The sequence below is a fragment of the Thunnus maccoyii genome, chromosome 5 (genome assembly GCF_910596095.1).
Source record: "Thunnus maccoyii chromosome 5, fThuMac1.1, whole genome shotgun sequence".
Classification (NCBI taxonomy): domain Eukaryota; kingdom Metazoa; phylum Chordata; class Actinopteri; order Scombriformes; family Scombridae; genus Thunnus; species Thunnus maccoyii.
In genome coordinates, this window is record NC_056537.1 from 13,600,891 (window position 1) to 13,622,124 (window position 21,234).

General features: G+C 40.4%; 2 protein-coding genes across 14 annotated transcripts in view; both read right to left on the bottom strand.

Moving 5' to 3' along the window:
- LOC121897028 (zinc finger protein aebp2-like) overlaps window positions 1-16,292 on the bottom strand; it is a 55,445-nt gene extending 39,153 nt beyond the window's left edge. The window contains exons 1-6 of one of the 7 annotated variants that reach the window (XM_042411263.1): window positions 15,474-16,287; window positions 14,624-14,834; window positions 13,620-13,727; window positions 12,200-12,386; window positions 9,856-9,980; window positions 4,144-4,211 (exon numbers count right to left, since the gene is read on the bottom strand). In XM_042411263.1, coding sequence (XP_042267197.1) covers window positions 4,144-4,211; window positions 9,856-9,980; window positions 12,200-12,386; window positions 13,620-13,727; window positions 14,624-14,834; window positions 15,474-16,018 — 1,244 coding nt within the window. In that variant the 5' untranslated portion in view covers window positions 16,019-16,287. Of the gene's footprint in view, window positions 1-4,143; window positions 4,212-9,855; window positions 9,981-12,199; window positions 12,387-13,619; window positions 13,728-14,623; window positions 14,835-15,473 lie in introns of all 7 variants that reach the window. The other 6 variants (XM_042411266.1, XM_042411262.1, XM_042411264.1 and 3 more) reach the window with 6 other exon arrangements.
- Window positions 16,293-18,863: 2,571 nt separating this feature from the next.
- The window catches only part of LOC121897622 (pleckstrin homology domain-containing family A member 5-like), an 87,576-nt gene continuing 85,205 nt past the window's right edge, over window positions 18,864-21,234 (bottom strand). For 6 of the 7 annotated variants that reach the window (XM_042412249.1, XM_042412243.1, XM_042412246.1 and 3 more), the window contains 2 exons: window positions 20,457-20,538; window positions 18,864-20,086 (listed from right to left, as the gene is read on the bottom strand). In XM_042412249.1, the coding sequence (XP_042268183.1) occupies window positions 20,029-20,086; window positions 20,457-20,538 (140 nt within the window). In that variant the 3' untranslated portion in view covers window positions 18,864-20,028. Of the gene's footprint in view, window positions 20,087-20,438; window positions 20,539-21,234 lie in introns of all 7 variants that reach the window. The other variant, XM_042412244.1, reaches the window with a different exon arrangement.

Consider the following 21,234-nt stretch of genomic DNA (forward strand, 5'->3'; position numbering starts at 1 on the left):
AGTCTATTTTTTCCCAAACTGTTCCTATTTAAGTTTATTAAAAGGAAAATAAATGTAGCAAATAACTTAGTAAGCATATTCTGATATAAGTTTGGAAAATGTGCCATACAGTATTGTTAAAAACAGCTATTCAAGAATGCCCTACTAGTTTGTGATATTATTATATCATTGTGCAATTTGGCAACTGACAAATATTAACAAAGCAAAGAAAAAAATCTAACTAGCTAGCAAAGGTTCAATATCTAAACATATGTTGTACATGATAGACACCATGTAGTTTCTCCAAAATGATGCGCCAGGTTGGATCCGATGGCTCGAGGCGTTCACTGTCACTGGCTGTGTATTCTACTGTTTGTTATTCTACAGCATTCAACAGCATGCAGGGGAATCAATTCACCCATCCATCAAAGATTAGACAGCAATTATGGTTCTCTCTCTCGCTCTCTCAGCCCACCCACCCTCCTCCTCCTCCTCCTCCTCCTCCTCAGTGAGCCGCTGGTGGTTCATGTTCAGAATGGTTCATGTTAATCAGTTACTCATTAATCCAAATGGAGTTAATGAGTGTCAGTCAGAAAGTGAATGGTTTGCTCCAACATTAATAAACATGACTTCCCACATTCACATGGCTAATCATTGACTCTGTGACGGAGAAAACATACACCTACACACGCACACAGTACACTTGATTTTGACCTCGGTTGTTGAGGGTCACGACACTTGATGGCTGACTACATGACCACCACCAGATTGCCTCCCAGATACTAGGACATTATCCTGAGTCAAAGACTAAATATTAACTTGACCTGCCAAAACAAACTTAACTGACACTCACTACCAATAATCCATTTCTCAAAACAATTGACCATTTTTCTTATCATAGTTCAGCTAGAACATCATTTGGTGAAGATGGTGACTTTTTGCCTGAGACATGCAGCTTCATCTTTAATCTTTAAGCCTTATGTGAAGTATGTAGCGATGAGGTGCATACTGCTCTCATTTTAAAACAAGTCAGCTGGAAACAATAAAAAGTCAGCCTGAGACCAAGTTTTCAACCCACTGTTTCAAAGATGAGAATTTCTGAGTAGTAAAGCAGCCAATGTTATCACAGCAAACTATATATACTTCAACCCCCTTTATCTTTTGGGAGATAATAAAGCCACCAGCTTAAGATATTACTGTGTATTTCCTTCCCCACCCCTCTATAGATTGGTTTTGCTGCAAGGCAAATTTATGATTCAGTATTGTCTCTTGATTTCTCCTGTATGGGCTGAGCCTCTTGTTTGCCATCTTTCTCCTCAATTCTCTCCCCATCATTTAACACACATCTCTCTATCCCACGACCATTTTCTTCCCACTCCCATCTCTCAATCCCCCCCCATTCTCTGCCCCCCACCATTCTCTCCCTCATCTATTCTGCCTCTATCTGTCTTTGAGTCTCGGTATCAATCTCCATCTATGTCTCTCTGTTTGGAATTAATCTGAGGAGTCTTTCCTGATCACCAAACTTCATCTTTCTCCATTTCCCTCTCCCTCATTATTTCTCTATGCACAAGATTAAACTCCCACATGCGGGGCAAGGAGGAGATTGCAGAGGTGGATCAGAGAGGGGAAAACGAAAGAAGAGGAGGAAGGATGGAAGGATGAAGCATCAGAGGGTTGAGAGAACAAGGGTTTAGCTACAGTATGTTCAGCGGAAGCTGTCTGCTGCAATCTACTTCATGATGCATCATTCGGGTTTCTTTGCCCAGTGCCATCTTTGTTCCTCTTTTCGCCAAAACCATTTTTCTTTTTTACTCTTCCAACCTCTTCTTTGTCTAATTTTACCTCACTCTTCCCCCCTTTCTGCCTCCTTCTCCTCTCCCACCCCCTTTGCCCTCTTTCCTCCTCTCTTTCATTCTATTTCACTCTGCTCTCTGATCATCTTCAGAGGCCGTGCAGTCAAACCCTTTAATAGGAGTGAGGAAGTGTTGGAAGTGTGGTGGGAGCTTCCCCTGAGCAAGAGCCCTGCTGAGAATCACAGCATTCTGTGAAGCTCACTCTCTATGAGACAGACTGATTTTATAAGCACAGAACTGAACCTGCCTGCACTTCTGCCTAATTGCTTGAATGAGCTGGTGCCAAGGTTCACTTCCACTGGGCTGAGTCTGGTGAGGCTAATCTGGGAATACGAATGTAGCTAGCGAGGGCTGGGCTGAGCTGCTCATGCCCCAATAGGCTGAGCATTATTTTTGAGTGCAAGTTCATCCAGAGGTTACATCAAAATACAGATGTGGACATATTTTTTTGAACTGGGAATTTGATGAGATATTTATTGGACAGCCACAAAAAAGAAGAAAAAAAATCAGCCTCCAAGTAATTTTGGATGCTGATCCACTGTTTAAAAGACACCTCAGTGCATCAGTCCAAGGTTTATCCGAGTCAGACAAAGCCAAGCAGATGGTATAGAACCAGCGCCAGACCCAGACAGGAACAGAGTCTGACTTTTTAATGTCTAAGTACAGTCTTCTCCCCATCAGTGCTCCAGGCATGAACATGGGTATCATAACACTGATTGAGGATACTGGCTAATAAGCATGTCTGATGCCCTCTGCTCACTTTGAGGAATTCAGGCAGAAGATTCTAGTGTCACACAGACTATAAGGGAACATGAACTCCCCATACAAGAGCTCTACAAAACAAATACAGCGCCAGCCAGGAGAGGAAGGTTGGAAAGATTTATAGCGAGCCCTGACGTGAAGCAAGGCCACCATGTTGAGTGCGCAATTGGATGGAAAAGAGAATCGTAAAACTATCAGAGACAGATACACATACATTGTTGATGTTAACTTGTAGATGTATGCACCCCTGCTGCTCGAAAAGGAAATGTTTGTGTGACAAGCCCGGGCTTTACATGGTAAGCATGTGCAGGAGACTTGCACATGTGGAACTGAGTTGCCTATTTGTAGATCAGAGAGATCTAAAAGTTATCTACAAATCTCCAAGTGTATCTAATCTGATTTTTTAATGAGGTTTGTGGACAAATGTCTATTGTAGATTCAAACCCTTTAGTAATTAAAAAAAAAAAAACACACACACACACTGAACAATACGTTAAATCTGCCTTGATTAATTCCCCATAGTCAAGTCATTAAAGCTACAATGAATAACTAAGGCAAGTAGTTAAGACATCCAGATGTATCGGCTAAGCAATGCAGTTCGCTACAAGAGCTACAGGAATGTCAAACGGACAGCGTGCAAAGGTCTCTATCCTTCAGCAAGCTGTTGCACCAGCTATGTATGTATTCAAATAAAATTAGTTTGGACATACAGTAGTGTGAGTGTTACACTATAACTGAGTAAAAACATTTGACACTTGTTAGAAAAGTTTTCCAGAGACTTTTGTTGATGTTGTTGTAATTTGTGGTGAAATTTACGTGTGATACTTTGTGTGATGCAACCATCTCCGAAAACATCAAAGTGCAACCGAAGCAATTCATAAATGATTGTTGGATTATTAACGAGGTAACAGACAAACTTGCATTGTATTATATGTTAAATAGTTCATGTCTATTTGCACTCATAACTTTCACCTTTTTAAATGAAACAGACTAGTGTTGGCAATCTTAAATACTGTAACTAATGAGTATTGGCTTTCACTCGCATTTTACCTGAAAACTACACTAAACTGTTGACTTTACACTCAAACTTACAATCAGACCTACATTCAAATGGTGCAAAAGGCTGCTGGTCACTCAGAGTAATAATGATGTATTAGTGAAAAAGGTCATCAATATAAGCTTTCAAATTGAACGTAATATTATAATCTAGTCTAAATCTAAAAACTATCTACTACTATAGAAGGTAGGTGTACAGTATAGTGAAGGTGAATTAGGTCAGAGAAGTTTCTAATAATGCCACGGCATTCAGATTAAACCTCCTATCAAACCAGTGGGTCAAGCAGCTCTTTGCTCCGCTGAGGGTAGGACTCAAAGGCAGCTTAAAGCTACGTTGAGTCAAGGTTAGAGAATGACGTCACCTTATGACGGCATAGCCTGATATCCACTGCGGAGTGAAATGATAGGACAAATAGCTTCCATAGGAAGGCTCATCCAACTTTTGGCACATTACAGTGTGTCTTGTTAACTGTAGGGGAAATATACTCACATGTCCTCAGGTGTCCAATGTAGGAGGACTTTCACCTTGCCAGAGCCCTCTTTCCTTCTGGCTAGCACCTGCACAGACACAATCAAGCAAAAACATAAGCCAGGCTATAAAAGACACACAAAAAAAACTGTCCAATCTTGTCTTCTTGTTGTCATTTCACTCACTCACTGGAGTTCATCTCCGCCATACTGTGGTCATTTGGAATAAATGTAGCCAAATAACCTGTAATCGGCAACATCAATGAAAACTAACCGCCCAAAATGTACAAAAGCATACAATTTAACCTACAAATTACAGTTAATTTTAAATTTCAAACCAATCTGTAATTTAACAAGCAGCAGATTTGCAAAATGTGTCAGCTTCGGCTCTCACTGCAGCACGCTCTCTTGTCTGTTGATAACCGGCTTCAAAGACATGCCCCCATCCTGGCCTCCTCTCTCTCTCTCTCTCTCTCTCACGAATAATGAGGCTACACGATTCAAACATCTCACCAAGTGATACAGTGGGTGATCATTACACTAATAAGCAATGTGAGCACTCTTAATAATGCATGCAGGCACTAAGTGAGATTTCTATTTTCAATGGGATCTATCCGACATTCCCCGTAACTAAGATAAAATAATTTCAATCCAGACACAAGCATGATATGTCCTTCGTCCCGGGAACTGCTTATCACAGTTGACATTCCTGAGAGCCAGGAAGATAGACGCGGGGTACACAGTGAGCCGTTATCTCCATCAACAACTCACTCGTTGTGGATTATGTCAGCACCAGAAGCATTTCAACGCTTCAGACAGGAGAGCGTCTGGTGGAGACTAACATACGCTTTTTTTATCTTTTGCTTTTATCTGTGTTTTGTTACCTGGTTTAACTACGGTCTCAACAGAATAAAGACTTGTTCTGCCAACATAACCACAAACTTCCAAGCCTTTCTACTTGTGAAAATACAGTTGAGACAATACCAGATTTCCTGGATAGTTGGCCCTTTCTCTGCATAACATTTCATCTATCATGCTGTGTTGGTTTATAGTAAAACTGGTCTGGAATTCACACAAATATTGTCAGTAGGGAAACGGAAAGCTAGAAAAATAACCAGGAGTGTCAAAAATAGCCTCAGATATAACCTCTTGCGTCAATTGGCTCTATTATGTTAGGAATGTCTATTTTTAGGATAGTGAATGAGCTCACATGTGAAGAACTTCTCTTACGCACATGAATATCTGAAATTATTTTTGTGACTCGGGGGACTGGCTGCGGCATTGATGGAAACTGGTTTGAGGACAGGAGGGAGGAGGCTCCGCTGAGACACGAGAAGCAGACAAAGACCTAGAATATCTCTTCTCCTCTTCTTACAGATTTTCTGGCTCTCTGATGTTTTAGCCAAAACATACATTAATGTCTTTTGTTTTCGGGAACCGCGATCTATTGTATTTATCACTCTGATCGGACAATTTTGTATCATCATCATCATCATGCTCAGGCACGTGTCTTTGTCTTCTCTCCAGCACAAATTATGACAAATTATGCGTTTGTCTTGTTCCATACTTTCTCGAAGCTAATATGTTAAGAAATAGGCCGCTGCCTTGTCGCTGTCAATGCAGGAGGAGCTTTGAGAAAGACATAGAAGTGTGTAAGATCTATATTTACATTTTGATAAGCTTCCAGGTAAAGAGCTGCCTGGCAGAAATTTTTGAGAAAAGGAAATGGGACACAAACATGTTTACTTGAAGACTGATTAACTTTGTGGAAGAAATATTTAGGTTCGGTTAGCAGATATGAATGTTGTTGTTGCTGGCCAGGTGCCTTCACATTTGTCTGTGAGAAGCTTTGCAAACAGCAGCCAAGTTGGCAAATTAGCTATGTTGTTGCCTCTTGACTGTAATACAGTGTTCAGGCATAAAAACTCCTGGGCAAGAGAAAAAAGTAGGGAGAGAAACTGCACAAGTGATGAAACTAAAAACATCTTACGCTTTAACAGATATACTGTTGATGTTTAATAAGGAACCACACAACTTCCTTAATACTGTCCAAATAGTCCTGATACTGTTTTTTTTTTTATTTACTTTTTTCCTCTTAGTCCCTTTTGCTTGTTTTTACAAAGACTTCTTGTCCTTTACTTACAGAGATGAACTCAAATTGCTTTTAGAGGCCCCTCTTTGACATTTCCAACACAATCTTTAGAAGATTGAACAGAAGAACTATTTCCCAGCCTTTACAGAGTATTAGCCCAGCTCATAAATTAGCATTGTTTCTCATTTTATTCATGTTCATCTGTCTCTGACTTTATCTGCGAGCTTTCCATTGGGGCTTGGCTGGCTACTGCTGTCCCACCGTAAATCCACACAAGGGAGAAGAGACAACAACAGGGCCTGGCTACAGCGTTAGGCTGAATCCTGTACTGGCTACAATAGACCCCACCGTAATGTAACATAAGTGTCTCAAGCCCTGCAGCTAAGACGTAGTACACCACCAGCTGCTTTATTGCCCTTTTACTTAAAAATGCATAGCTGTTGACCCGTGGCCTCTGGCTCCTTATAGCACCAGGTTAATAATCACAAGCCCGAACTTCACTCGGAGGGATCAAGACTACATATGTAACGACTGAAGATGAAGAAGCGGGCTTGCGTTTGAGCAGCATGAAGTGATTTGTGAGCAGAGTGATGATGATGATGACGGCAGTCGGTGCTTGAAGGAACAGATCTTAATCCTCTATAGACTCGAGAGACGGAGGTAAGGAGAGGGAGGGAGGGAGGGAGGGAGAGAGAGCGGGAGGAAATAGGGAGTGAACAATGAATATTAGTGTGGCTCCATAACAAGGCAGCGAAAAAGAGAAAAGCTGGGGGAGGGCAGGCCTGCTAAAACTGGGTGCCTGTCTGGTGTCATGGGGTCGAGCTGTGGATGACGCAGATTGGCGCAATAACAAAAATATCCCATCATAAACATGACTGAGTTGCTCTGGCGTGTCAGCAGGCTCACTGGCCAAACTCCACAGAACCCCCACAGCTCTGCTCCATCTCCCCGGGCTTGGGAGGGTCCGTTGGGGCCTGGGGTCTGACGCAGCGCGCTAGTCCTTCTCCACCACAATCCTCCAAGGGGATGTATGCCCAACCGGTCAGATCTCCTTCCGATTCCATGACCCTGACCTTCACTTAACCCCCTTTTTCTTGTCCTCCCTCTTAATGTCTCTGTTTCTCTCCATTTGTTACTCTCCCACCCCTGGCCGGCTCTTCCTCCTTCTCAGTCTGTGTCCAAATATGCAGTTACCTCTCTTAACCTCTTCCCAAGCTTTATCTTCACTTTTTTTTTTTTTTTTTTCCCTGAGCTTTTCTTTTAAAATTCTTGGCTGGTGGTCAGCAGTTGAGGTTTTGTAGGAGCACAGCAGAGCAGAAACAAGTTGAAAGGGAATGATCTAAGAGCAGAGCAATACTGTAGTGGGAGTAGCGCCGATGTCAACACTCTTATTTACACTTTAACATGAACAGGAGCAACAGCAGGGAGTTTGTCTAATGTCCACCTAACACCGTGCACGCTCAGAAACCCTTGCACTATTGTAAGCGTAACTGTAAAACTGTGACTGAAATGTATTTAATGGCAACGAGACGCATGAAATGGCTTCGTGACCATCTGTTTGCATGAATTCAATGTACACGCATGCATGAAATATATAACCCGCAGGTCTATCACACACTCGCATCTGACTTATGATACGCCTCCCTACACACATGCACGCACACACACACACAACCCTCCGATTCTACACTTACTGACTGGATCCTTTCATCTCTATTGTCTGTCTTTGAGATAAGGATTTTTTTTTTTTTTTTTTAACTTTCAGTGGAATCATATGGTGACAATATGATCTCTTCATGTTCTGGCTCTGCAGATTTCCGTTTCTGTTAATGTTTTCGAGCTGGCTCTGATTTAAATTCGCTACTGATGTTTCTGTTTAACACGTGTGAGGAGTTTGGTCTCGTGTAATGCAAGACAGTTGTTTCTGTGATATGTATGAACATCAGATATGCGTGTTACTAAATATCCTTATTAATATCATGCCAATTATTTGATCTATATCACCCAGCCCCACAAACTACCGTCCCTTCTGTGTGTGTATGTGTGTACCTGCACGGGTACAGTGTGCATCCGAGCGGCTACAGTCGCATGTGAAGTGCTTCAGGAGACACTGTCACTTTTCTCTTAAGAGAGCAAATGTAGATCGTACTACTCATGACCATATTAATTGTTTCTGCTAGGTTAAACAGTGGTGGCATGCTACAGTAGCACGGCACAATGGCAATATATAATTTATATATAAATTAACTAAAAAAAAACAAATGATCCTTACTTTTTTCCAGCTTTTAAGGAAAAATGGGACCATCGTGAAATTTCAGGGTCTTAAAAAAGGAGGCAGAGTGCTTCCTAGTGGAACTGTACAGGAACAGCAGTCATTCAAAAAAAAAAAAAAAAAAATCTGCCATTCACACCCTTCACATCCAAAATGTCATTACAGTTAACCTCCCTTAATATAAAATTCATTCCTCAACTAGGTTTTTGAAACCGTTGTCATTGAGAGATGGAGGATCTCTCATAAAGATGGAGAATGTCTCTCTAATAGTTTTTTTTTTCTCCAGTGAGTGCTGATATGTGCCCTCAATAGTAAGGTGCCAAGGCACTTTAGAGCTCATTAATAATGTATCACACACTAGGCTCAGAACGGACCGAGCACCATACACAAAAACAATCGAATTGTCTTTCCTATGAAGCCCGATTCACAGAAAAACAACACCGAGCCTTGGGGCAATTCACAAGGTTCACTTCAAGTGCACCGAGAAAAAAAAAAAAAAATCTGCAGCGATCAGAGGCTGATGTTCCAATAGTGATTCTTTCATGCCCCCTGTTGTCTAAAAAGAAAATAACAAAAAAATAAAGACACTGAAGAAAATCAAAAAGGGCTTAAATGTGACAACAATACATATTTTATATCTTTTTTTCTAATACAAAGATTATGATTTAGAAATAAAAAGAGAATAAGTAGCAACTACAACCTTTATATGTTTTCATCAGTGTCTCAACAGCGATCTTTTGATGCTCTGTTAAGTGTTTCAGGAGCAAAAGCACTGTTACTACATTATGACTATAATCAACAGACCTTTTCAATGTAGATGCAGAAATTGGTTTATGCAATACTGTGAGTTATTCTTACACAGAATTCTAAAAATGTCAAGATATTTTGAGCCTCTGTGATGTGGAGTTTTGAAATGTAAAATTAAAATATAACTAAAAGTCAACTCTTGCTTAGACTTGTCTAACTTGAACAAGCCTTAAACAGCTCAAAAGTTAATTAAATGACATTTTTCACATATCAAATTTGTGTTTATGGTTCAATTTAACTGTAATACTGAGTCTGAAACAAGCCTTGTTTTTTGTTTGCATCCAGTTCTTCATGTTGTGATATCTTTAGTAATCATCAGTTTCAGTTCAGTATATTTTCACCTTTAAACATGCACAGCTACATGGTAATTAAGGAACAGTAAACAACATAAATGAGTCATTTTTAGACTCAACCATGACACAGAAGAACGCATCTAATAATTTCTCCAAAAACATGAATGCTATCTTTCACCCTTTTTCTCCCCCTTGCGACACTTTAGACCCAATAAAATGGAAATAGGTATCCAGAGGCAAACACTACAGTGAAGCTGCACACAGACTCACCGTGCTGTGAAAGACCACACTGTGTCCGTTGCCCACACTTTCGATGTGGGTGGCGAGGTTCAGGCAGATGGCCCTATGGCGGATAGCATCCATGGTCTGGGCATCGAAGAAGTCATGGGGCCTCGCTGGAAGGGGGAGAGGGACAGACTCGGATGAGAGCGGAGTCAAACAAACATAACACCAGGGTTCCCACTGTGGCCCTGATATATAAAAATTCCATGGCTTTTCCAAGTCTCTCTGTAACTAACCAGAACTACGTCAGAATCATTTCATGACTGAAAAATGCTATTCTTTTGTGGTTTTTAAATGTTGCTTTGCAGCAACAAAAACGCCAAAGTCAGTAAAAAAAAAAGGAGGTAAAATGCTCCACTGTAAGCTATAGTAATGAGATTCTTTATGGTTTAGTTGCTCTGAATAAGTGCCTCACTGCACATATTCAGTGGTAAGAGAGCTCAGACCTCTCGACATTTCAAATTATTAGCAAATACATCTACTGAGCATTTTGAGCTGAGGTCTATACAAAGCACCCTCTAGTTGATCAAAGAGAAAACACAATTGTGAAATGAGTAGAGGGAGTATAAGATGGAAACAAAAGAGGAAGCTCATGCAAATGTTCTAACCTTTGGTCTATGTGGACTAAACAACCAAACTAGCAGAGATATGATCATCATTTACTATATTGGATTTCACTGCAACCACCAACTACGCACAAAAGACTTGAAAAACCAAAAAACTTTACTAGGATGTCATTTACAAGTAAGTTTTATTTTAAAAGAGAGAACTGATTTAACATTGCACTGCTTTAACATTGTCGGACTCACTATGCAGTTTTTTTTTTTTTTTAACTATCAAAATCTGAAAAGCAGAACCAGAGATATCGTCTTTTTTATTCTGTGCATTCTTCTTCCTTGTCAAAACCAGATCAAGTTAAGTCGGTTTTTATTTATATGGCCCAATATCACAAATTTGCCTCAGGGGACTTTACAGGCTGTATAACATACAAGATCCACTATCTTTAGACCCCTCAATTTGGTGCCTACATTACCCACAATGCAACTCAACCACAGACAGTTTGGATGGAAATTCAGGTGGGTTATAATAGTCAAGTCAGTTTTTTTTTTATATAGCGCCAAATCACAACAGAAGTTATCTCAGGGTACTTTTCACACAGAGCAGGTCTAGACTGTACTGCACTTGGTGACAGCGCAGGGCTCTACAGTACCAGTATTTCACTCGCATTTGCCCCTGAATATAGATATGTGTGAACTGGAAAACTAATTAACGAGCAGGATGTGCGAGTAAAGATTATAACCTACTGTAATCTTTTGTTACAAACGTAACATATCAGTCAAATACAAGACAACTGTGATGATTAAACATGAGCGGAGTGTGAAGTGGTAACGTCACCTCAAGCCTACAGTACAGCCACTTACCGGTGGTTGTAGATACACTGACCACAGGTCCTCTGATAGAATAGCCCAAAATAGCTGGTTGTTTCAAACTACGCATTTTTACTCGCATGCAAACATGTAGCATTTCCTGTAGCTGCTTCACAATAAAAGCCTCCTGCTGATTCGCCGATGGAAAGCTTTTAAAATGAAACAGCAGCCTTTGTGTCTAGTAGGCATGGGCAGTGTGTGATTTTAGCTGTATGTGCCATTATACTAATCGACTGAAATGCAAATGCAAAACCATTGGTGTGGTCTTCTAATAACCATATAAATCAACTAAAATTGTAAAATTCATAGTAATGGGGGTTATGAGTTTTACAACAACAGCAGCAAACTTTAACATCTTATCTGTCTGTAATGTAAAACATTTAGATTAAGATTACACTTTTGCACTTCACACACACATATTTAAACATCAGTAAAAACTTCTCTGGCATTTCTTTCTATTATCTATTAAAGACATTGAGAACTGAGACAAGCAGAGGTGTGCAAGTAAAGCCTGCCACCAGGGAGCTAACCATCATATCTACCTAAACACACACACACCAACTAACAGGAACTATAAGAATAATCTCAAGTTTGGTCTCTGAAATGCAGAACAGTACTATGGGGAAAATCTGTCTGTCTAGCTGGCAGAGTATGTCTCTATTTATATGTGTGTGTGTGTGTGTGTGTGTGTGTGTGTGTGTGTGTGTGTGTGTGGTCTAGCTCAAGCTTCTCCAACAAAGATGTGGGAGGTTACAAGCTGAAAACATCTGTTTTAGCACAACAACTATGGCACTACATCAAACATGTGTTCAGCTTGTAATCCATACCAACAAACACACGAGTGGGAAATCACAACGAGAAACATTTTGAAACACGGTTTGTTTGTGTGTCTGTTAGGTACGTACGTAGGGAGCACCTGCGTTTGTTCTTGAGTTTCTTCCTCTTGTTGAGACCAGCCTTGGAGGGTGACTCCTCCTTGAGTTTGGCCTGGCTGGACATTTTGGAAGAGCTCTGCTGGCTGAAGTGACTGGGTACATGGCGAGCCAGCCCTCCTTGGGAAGCAAAGCTGGCATTGCAGCCACCGACTACACACTGCAGCAGAGCAGAGGGGGAAAAAAATGAAATGTGGGGAAAGGTCTTCCAAAACTGTTGTTGTGATTACATTTCCACTTGATGGAATAAGATGAAAACCTTTTTTTAAAAAAAAAAAAAAGGTTCAAACACATTTTTATTTCAAGTAATCAGCTTGACAGGGAATTGAAGGGTACTTGGATGAGGAGAGCTGTTCAGTACAAGGTCGAAAATATAAATATTACACATAAACAGAATATTATCAGATATTATCAAAGTTCACTGATGATCAAAATTCAAGACAACTGTTACAAAGTGCTTCACAAACAAGGACAAATAAAAGAAAGCAGGAAAACAATCAAATACAAAATCACACAAATCCACAAATAAAATAACACATAAAACAGTTGAAAGTAAAGATGAAAATAATGGATAAAAGTAACACATAAAAGTAATAAAAATGATCGGGGAATAGCTAACAGGGCCTTATCAGAAGATCTCAAGCTACAGGATGGTGATAATGATTTAGAAGCTCAGCCAGGTATCTCGGTGTCGTCTCATTCAGGGCCTTAAAAGTCAAGAGTTAAATCTTAAAATCAATTCTAAAATAGGACAGGCAGCCAGTTAAGGGAAGCTAAATACGAGAGATATATGATCATGCTTTCGTGATTTGGTTAAAAGTCTGGCGGCTGCGTTCTGGACACCCTGAAGCCGTGCAATCATGTTTTGGCCAAGCGAACACTGCATTACAATAATCCAGAGGAGAAGTGAAAAAAAAAGCACGGATCACTCTTTGAAGATCATTCAAAGAAATAAAAAGATCTAATTCTAGAGATATTTCTCAAATAGGAGACACATGACGGAGTTAGCCTTTTAACATGAGACTCAAGAGTTTCTGATCTAAAATAACTCCAAGGTTTGTAACAGTGGGTACCACATGCTGAGCTCCAGAGCCAAGAGCAGGCAGAACTTGGCCATAAGTGTGCTCAGGGCCTATAATAAGGATTTCCGTTTTGGAGAAGTTAAGCTGAAGAAAATTTACTGCCATCCAATCCTTAACCGCAGCTCGGCAATTATGCAGGGAAGATAACTTAGCTGATTCAGATGGTTTACAGGACAAATACGTCATACATACAGTATCATCTACGTAAGCAATGAAATGAGATATCATGCTGTTTGATAACGGGGCCCAAAGGGAGTAAATACAGAGAAAATAAAATTGGTCAAGCTATGAGTGTACATTAGTGCTTTTACCTTGAAGGGCTTATCTCCGCTGTGGGTCAACATGTGTCTCTGGAGCCAACTCTGACTGGTGGACGGAGTGTTATACACCTTACAACCCTTCCATAGACACACAAACACCTGAGGGAGTCAGACAGAGAGGAAGATTGGAGAGAGAGTTTATATTGGAGTAACAGATAAAAAGACGATACCAGAGAAGGGGGACGGTAAAAAAAAAAAGAAGAAGGGACATAGATGTAAAACAACTGTGACAAGAGCAGTTTAGTTGCAGCTTGGGAAGGGTTTAATAGACAAAAAGACAATCAATGTGAAGTTGTCTGGTCCTAACATCCACACTCTGGAGTCTGGGGGATTTTCCTGGAAGCTGCCTACAGGTGGAATAGGTTAGTCTGCTTTCTGGTGTCTCTTTTATTTTTGTTAAGAGAAAATGTCAGTAAGTGACCATAATTGCTGATTAATTTTGTAATAATTCAGGCAGCACCTAAACAACTACAACTTAGAAAAAAAAGGCACTATAAAATCGGCATGGATAATGTGCTTGGCCTCTAAAACAAGCTTGTTTGCGTCAGCATACAAAGCGTGGTCCAACATGGTTACATGCTCCTGTTGACCAGAATTCATGGTATGTTCAGAGTGTATAGTAACTTAATGATGCTGCCAACTTGGTGACACACAGTATCTAGCAATCAATAAAACTTAAAAGGTCAAAATGAGGAAAAACACAAACTTTATCACTTCCCCCCCCCGAGGTAACCAGTGATGCAGATAGTTTTATATTTTCCAAGTTTGTAGATAAATGTCTCTAAGATTTCTGCCTCCAATTCAATAAAATAATGATTTATGTAATTTTGAGTATTAAAAATTACATGTCAAAAAAAGCAACATCTCTGTCCAGAAACCAGTGTCCCAGTTACTCTAGATCATCCACAGACCACACTATGAACAGCTAGGTAACCTGTCAGACACAATAAAAGGAGATCAACAAGGAGTTCGACCAAAAGTTCAAGTCTACTGACCCCTCCTCTCTGTCCATCCACATGAATGCCCCTAATATGCTCAGCTAGATCAGGGCTGGAGTTGAAGTACTGTGGACAGAGATCCCAGCAGCAGGGGTAAGCTACTGTCTTAGTCCCTGAGGAGCTGGCGCTGCTCTGTCCATTCATCATAGCAGGGGTGGAGCGGCCACTGGACACTGTGCTCTCCATCTCCATTAGGGTACTGCTGATACTGAGAGAGAGAGAGAGAGAGGGGAGAGAGAGAGAGAGAGAGAGAGAGAGGGGAGAGGGTTGAGTGGATAGAGAAGAATGCAGCTCCACAGTTTAAAAAACATGGGCAATAAGCACTAAATCTTCATAGCTTAGATCAGGCTTTGCACAGCCATGAAGAACAGGTGCAGATATTACCAGCCACATTAAATAGTCACTATGCGTAAAAGCCTCATGGCTGCAACTGGTTTTCCATGCATGCCACTTTCATCACTCATGCCAAATCAATTATATCATGGCACTATATCAACCATTTGTTGTGCTGTCAACATCACCCAAGGGCTCTTAATAGTTTACTCATCACTCATTCAACTTTCCCATTACCAGCTCAATGTTGCAGCCACTATGTTATTAATAAAAACCAGTAGGATTACCTTTTAATACATGTACATTCCCCACTATGTTTAATGGAATTAGCTTATTATGAAACTATGACAACTTTAAATGAATGAGGGTGAGGAGGTTTGACCTATTAAACAAGTTGCAACTGATCTCCAACTATTTCTTATTCTTTACGCTGACGTTACTGGTGTAATGATGGGATGGGAGGACAGACGTGGCTACTCTACTGTCACTCTCACCTGTCATCTCCTCGACCTACCTGTCCTCGGAGTCCATACGGCTCAACGGTTCACCGTCTGAGGATGATATCTCCACACTCGGCCGCCTCTTATCTTCCAGTTCCCCGGCACCGCTGCTGGGTTTCTCACCGTCTTCACAACCTGTTTTGCTCTTCTCGCAGTCTATCCCCGAACAGCGACTTTCCTCAGCCGGTTCTTCTTTAGTTTCTTTCATTGTGTTGTCGTTGGCAGGTTCGTTGTTAACCCTACCGTCCCCCGAGCTTTCCTTTACCTCTTGCTTTTGCTCTGCTTCTTCGGGTGCAGCTGTCGGCTCCTGGTTGACCGTTGCAGCATCGTCTGTCAGCGCCTCGCTCGCGGCCTTGTCTGCCGCTGCGGCGGGCTTCTCTTCGCCGGCCTCCGCCTCCGTCTCCACCGTTTTCGGGTTTACGCTGCTGCCTGGTTCCTCTGTTTCCGGTTCGGTAAGGCCTTTCTCTTTCTCCTTGCAGTCGCCCTCGGTAGTCTCCTCGACCGGAGCATCGTTCACAACGCTCAGTGTGAGTGTTTCTTCTGTAACAGTAGCAGCCATTTCCACGGCAGGGATACCGTGGGATACTTTCGGTATTAAAATTCACCCGTGGCACCGTCAAACGCTTCACTGCAGAGGGAGGGCTGGGCAATCACACTGTCGGCTCTGTGATTGGACAGAGTAGGCACAAGGCGGAGAAACTCTGACGTTGGCATTTAAACTTTCCATGTGTTTCACACAGCTTCATTGAATGGGGGGAGTCTGTGTTTACCAGAGCAGATGCTGGTTAAATTAAAGGACCAGTGTGTAGGATTTAGTGGCATCCAGCGGTGAGGTTGCAGATTGCAACCCCTCGCCTTCACGCTTCCCCTTCAAGGAGAAACGTCCACCTGCAGCCTTGCAGACCTACACCACACACCCACTTTACTACATGACACGCCCACTTTACTACATGACACGCCCACTTTGCCACATGACACTAACCTGTGTGCATTTTATGTTTTTATGTTTTTATTGTGTATTGTGTTTTTAGTTTTGCACTTTTTAATCATATGACTTGGGTGGTCACTTCATCTGCTATTATTTCTTTCTTTTTTGTATGTTGTTGCCTTTATAAAGCACTTTGTGACTAATGTCTATGAAAAGCACTAGACATACATTTTACTTTACTACATGACACACACCCCCGATATCGTAATTGTAACAGCCATGGACTGTAAAAAAAATTAATGGACGTAGCCACTGTGACAACACCCATTGGTTTGTGGACTCATGTTTGAAGCCTCAAGTTTGCCACTTTGACTGTCGCCATCTTGGATTTTTAGAGCCAGAAGTGATGAGAAGTGACCATATTTGGACGAGAGGGTAGAGCTGACCCTAACACTAGCTGCTAGTTTGGTTAGCACGGTGCATTTACAGTCCATGGTAGACTGTGCTAATGCTAATGTTAATGCTAATTTTTGCTACTAAAAATGGGCTTAAAACCATTACAACAAAATGTTTTTACCGGAAAAACTGAACAGCCGACTCCTTTGAGGGTCTAGAGGGTGTTAACGTTACAATTGAAATGGAGACAGCTAAGGCTACACCTGTACTCTATGAACCAGGGGTTAAGCCATGGTTATGTTATCTAACCAACGTTGTTGCCATGGTAGCAACTTATCAATCACAATGTAGCCACGCCTTAAAGCATAATTCACAAAATAAACATCATGATATGTTGAAGAAGACTTGAAACTAGTGACTGAGACCATAAACTCATTAGGAAATTGTTTACTGAGGTAATAAATCAAGTGAGAAGTAGAGTCATTTTCTCTTAGACTTCCATAGAATCAGACTTCTTTTTGGAGCCTGTGGTGTTGCCCCCTATGGCCATTAGAGAGAATGCAGATTTAAGTCAATTCCGCATTGGCTTTACTGTTCAGACCTGGAACTACCCACTTGGTAACAGCATACTACAAGACACACCCCACTTGCCCCTAACCCTAACCATCTCACTGCTAATCTCTAAACCTAACCAAGTGGGTGTGTCATGTAGTAAAGTGGGTATGTCGTGTGGATACTGTCCGGAGATAGACCTACTTGGTTTCAAGCGTGTAGGAGAACCTATGGTGGCTGCGAAACTCACAAAAAACACAAAAGGTTCTCTCTGGAGCCAGTGTTAGGTTTGTCCCTTCAGGGCTACTGTAGAAACATGGTGGTGCAACATGGCAGACTCTGTGGAAGAGGACCTACTTCCTGATATAAAGGGCTCATTGTAAGCTAACCAAAACACAAAAATTCTTATTTTCAGGTGATTATACACTAATGAAAACATACTTATTATATTCCATTTATGCCAAGTCTGTTCCACTAGATGGCACTAAATTCTACACACTGCACCTTTAAGGCCTGATTTCCTTCTTTCAGAAACCCTTGATAATAACTTTTGTTTAGTTTAAGTTTGTTCAATTTCATCCTTTCATATGCTAGGGAGTCTTTCAGTATCATTGTTATTATTTATATTCATGGTTAACAACAAATCCAGCCATGAACTCAATTGACAGAACAACTGTTTGGAAATATGGATAATTTCCTCCCTCTGCCTTTGTTGTGTATATGAATACATTTCGATTACTTGACAAAGAAAATGTTTTGTCAATTTCCTACAAGAAACATGACCTGGAATTCATTGATTTTAATCTATCTTAACATATTTCACAGCTCTGAGATAACTTTGAAAAACATTTATGTCTTTATTCCTATGAAATATGTAGGTACTGAAACAGCCCAATCATCACATACAGAGCTAGAGGCAAGGGTTTGTTTTGACATTGACAGTGTCTGAGATGAAAAAGGTAAGAATGGAGAAACTAAATTGCAAAGTGCTGATGCCTACTTCTGGGTAACTTTCAAACTTGGGCTCTGTGAATTTGAGCTTTTTTAAATTATGAGTTCTCAACAACCATAAATGTGTCAATGTACAATGTCGATATGGCTAACGCTGCAGCACAATGACCACAAGAGGGAACCATAGCTCTATATATGAACTGGGTGTCATTTTTGCTGAGGACCTTAAACAGTTTGACCAAGTGAAATTATCCCAGATAAACTTGTATCTGTAGCCATCAAAAGACCCATTTACATTGGTTTATTTCTGAAGACAGGTTTTTCCATTATGAATCCATTACTTAAACATGTTCAAAATGGTTTAAATGTAGAGATCTAGGGAAAGCTTTTCTACATTGTGTCAAAAATCACTCAATCCAAAGTTAAAATTTGCTAAACATTTATCAACAGTTCTCAAATTGTAGGACAAAGCTGAACTGGAGCTGATGAACATGAGTGAGTAGGTGTATATGGCCTCACCCTCAGCTTGTTCACTACAGCTGACTACAGGGCCGGTAAAGAACACCAACGCAACCACTTGTTAAGAACAGCAACATTTATTTAACATGATATAAAACAGATGGGATATGAACATTTGCAAATCAAATCTAGAATGTAACCACATGTGGAATACATCCTCCCATCCTGCTGTACCAAGTACATTATATACACAGTAAACCTCTGATAATTACACTTTGTACACACACACAAAAAAATCATCCTGAATCCACAAACTCTTTGTTTATTATTGCTTTTTACATGTGCTAATCTTTTTTTTTTTCCTTTTAGTTCCAGGACTTCAAACCAACATGTCATAAAATAGAACCAAACTCAGATTTTCCTTCTTTCAGTTTAAATATATCTCTCAGCAATAAAAAAAAAGACAGTATAGAGTGACTTAAGCCAGGACATTCACATAAGTGTCGGCAACAATGCGACAGGGACTGCAGAAGTTTTAATTACAACCCAGAAACAGGAGAAATTACAAATAATCTTAGTCTGCAGCAATTAAGTGGCTCCTCCTTTCATTATAATGGAGGAATCTATATCTCTTATATACCCATCATTCCCATTGACAAATGTTCTTTACAATAAATGGATAAATATGAATGGTTAGTTGATGACTGATGTCTGACAAACAATTGAACTGAATTAGAAAAGTCTTAAATAAACTAAGATGATGTGAAAACATGTTCTTAAAACCATTTGAACAGGTGGTGAAACATGAGTGGAAAATGTGGCATGGCCCAAAACATTTTGCATTTAGACTCAAAACAGAGCTCAGTTAATTAGCCTCATATATATATATATATATATATATATATATATATATATATATATATTTGTATGTATGTATACACACACACCGATGTTGGCCCATATTCAAATAAGAACCTAATAAAACCATATAAATAATAAAAACAAACGTAAAAACCTTGTGAGAAATGAAAACGGAACTGCAATGACAACAGTATCAAAGCTGTATCCTCTCGCTCAGTTGAGGAGAGTGTGGTGACCCAACGAGGGGCCAGTCACAGAGAAATGTCACAGAAGAAATGCTATTGGTGGCATAGGAGCTTAAGACTTCACAGTGAGCATACAGAAGTCAGAGGTTACGACCCCAGAGTATGGAGTAGGCAGTTTCACTCTCTGTAGAACTTGGCCTTGTGCTGATGTCTTTGGGGAAGTCTTCAGGGGCATCTTTATACCTCCACTGCTGTTTCCTTCATGTGTAAGTTTTTACTGAGGCCAGAGCTTGTGCTGCAGAAAGAAAAAGAAAGGTGAGATTTTCTAATGAGGGAAAAGGTCAAATTATACTTTAACCATAACACTAGAAGATGGATACCGAGGATTCCCTAAATCCCATTATCCCAGTCAATATTATAGTCATTATCATCAGGATTATCATTACACAACAACAAATACTGTGATATGTGAAAAATAATAACTGTTACCCATAGCCATAACTGTTTTCCCTCCCATACTTTTACAAAACTTTTCATCAATCCCTTCATTCCGATGTGCTTTCCCCTCCCCCAGAGACAAAAATTCAAACACTGAGAACACTTTAGCATTGTGAGTATGGACAAAACAGGTTGATGAAGGCCCTTACTGGTGCTACTACACACACATGAAGTGAGAACCATCAGTGAGCTGGGGGGGTGTGTTAGGAGACTGTGGAAGGGGTGGGGAAGAGGATGACAGGCTTTTCACTGCAACAAAACAGAGTGACATGTTGAACACATACAGGCACATGCACGAAATGACAAAAACAAATTACATCAGTAACTACTGACTAAATGGTCAAACAACACAAATAAATAAATTGAATTAAAGGATATCTATTCACAACTTTTCAAGTTTGTCTTAAAATAATAGCCAGATCCCCGAACAGTATATACAGTTTTTGCTTGCTGTAACTGTTCCTCTTGCTCATACTGGCCATAAAAAGATCCTTTACTATTGCACTTCAAATGTAAGTGATGGGGGACAAATTCAGTAGTCCTCGTTCTGTGCAAAAAAGCATTCCAAAATGTATATTAAGTAAATATGACGCTTCAGCAGTCTGAGGTAGACCAGTCAAGAGAATATCTTACAGTTATTTTAGGAAGAATTTTCCTCTTTAAGTGACAATCCCTCTCCTGCAGCTCAGGAAACACCTTTCTTGGGGGAAAAAAAATACATTTTGTACTAGAAAATACTAACTTTGGAAGACACTCACTTGATCTCATACTGCTAAAGCCTCATTTTAACTTGAGATAAACTTTAGAAAATATTTTTGCACAGAATGAGGACTATGGATTTTGTCCCCCATCACTTCCGTTGGATGAATGTTAATGACTAGTATGAATAAGAGGAATGATTAAAGCAAGCGAAACCTATTTCAATATACATATCGGCATGTGAGT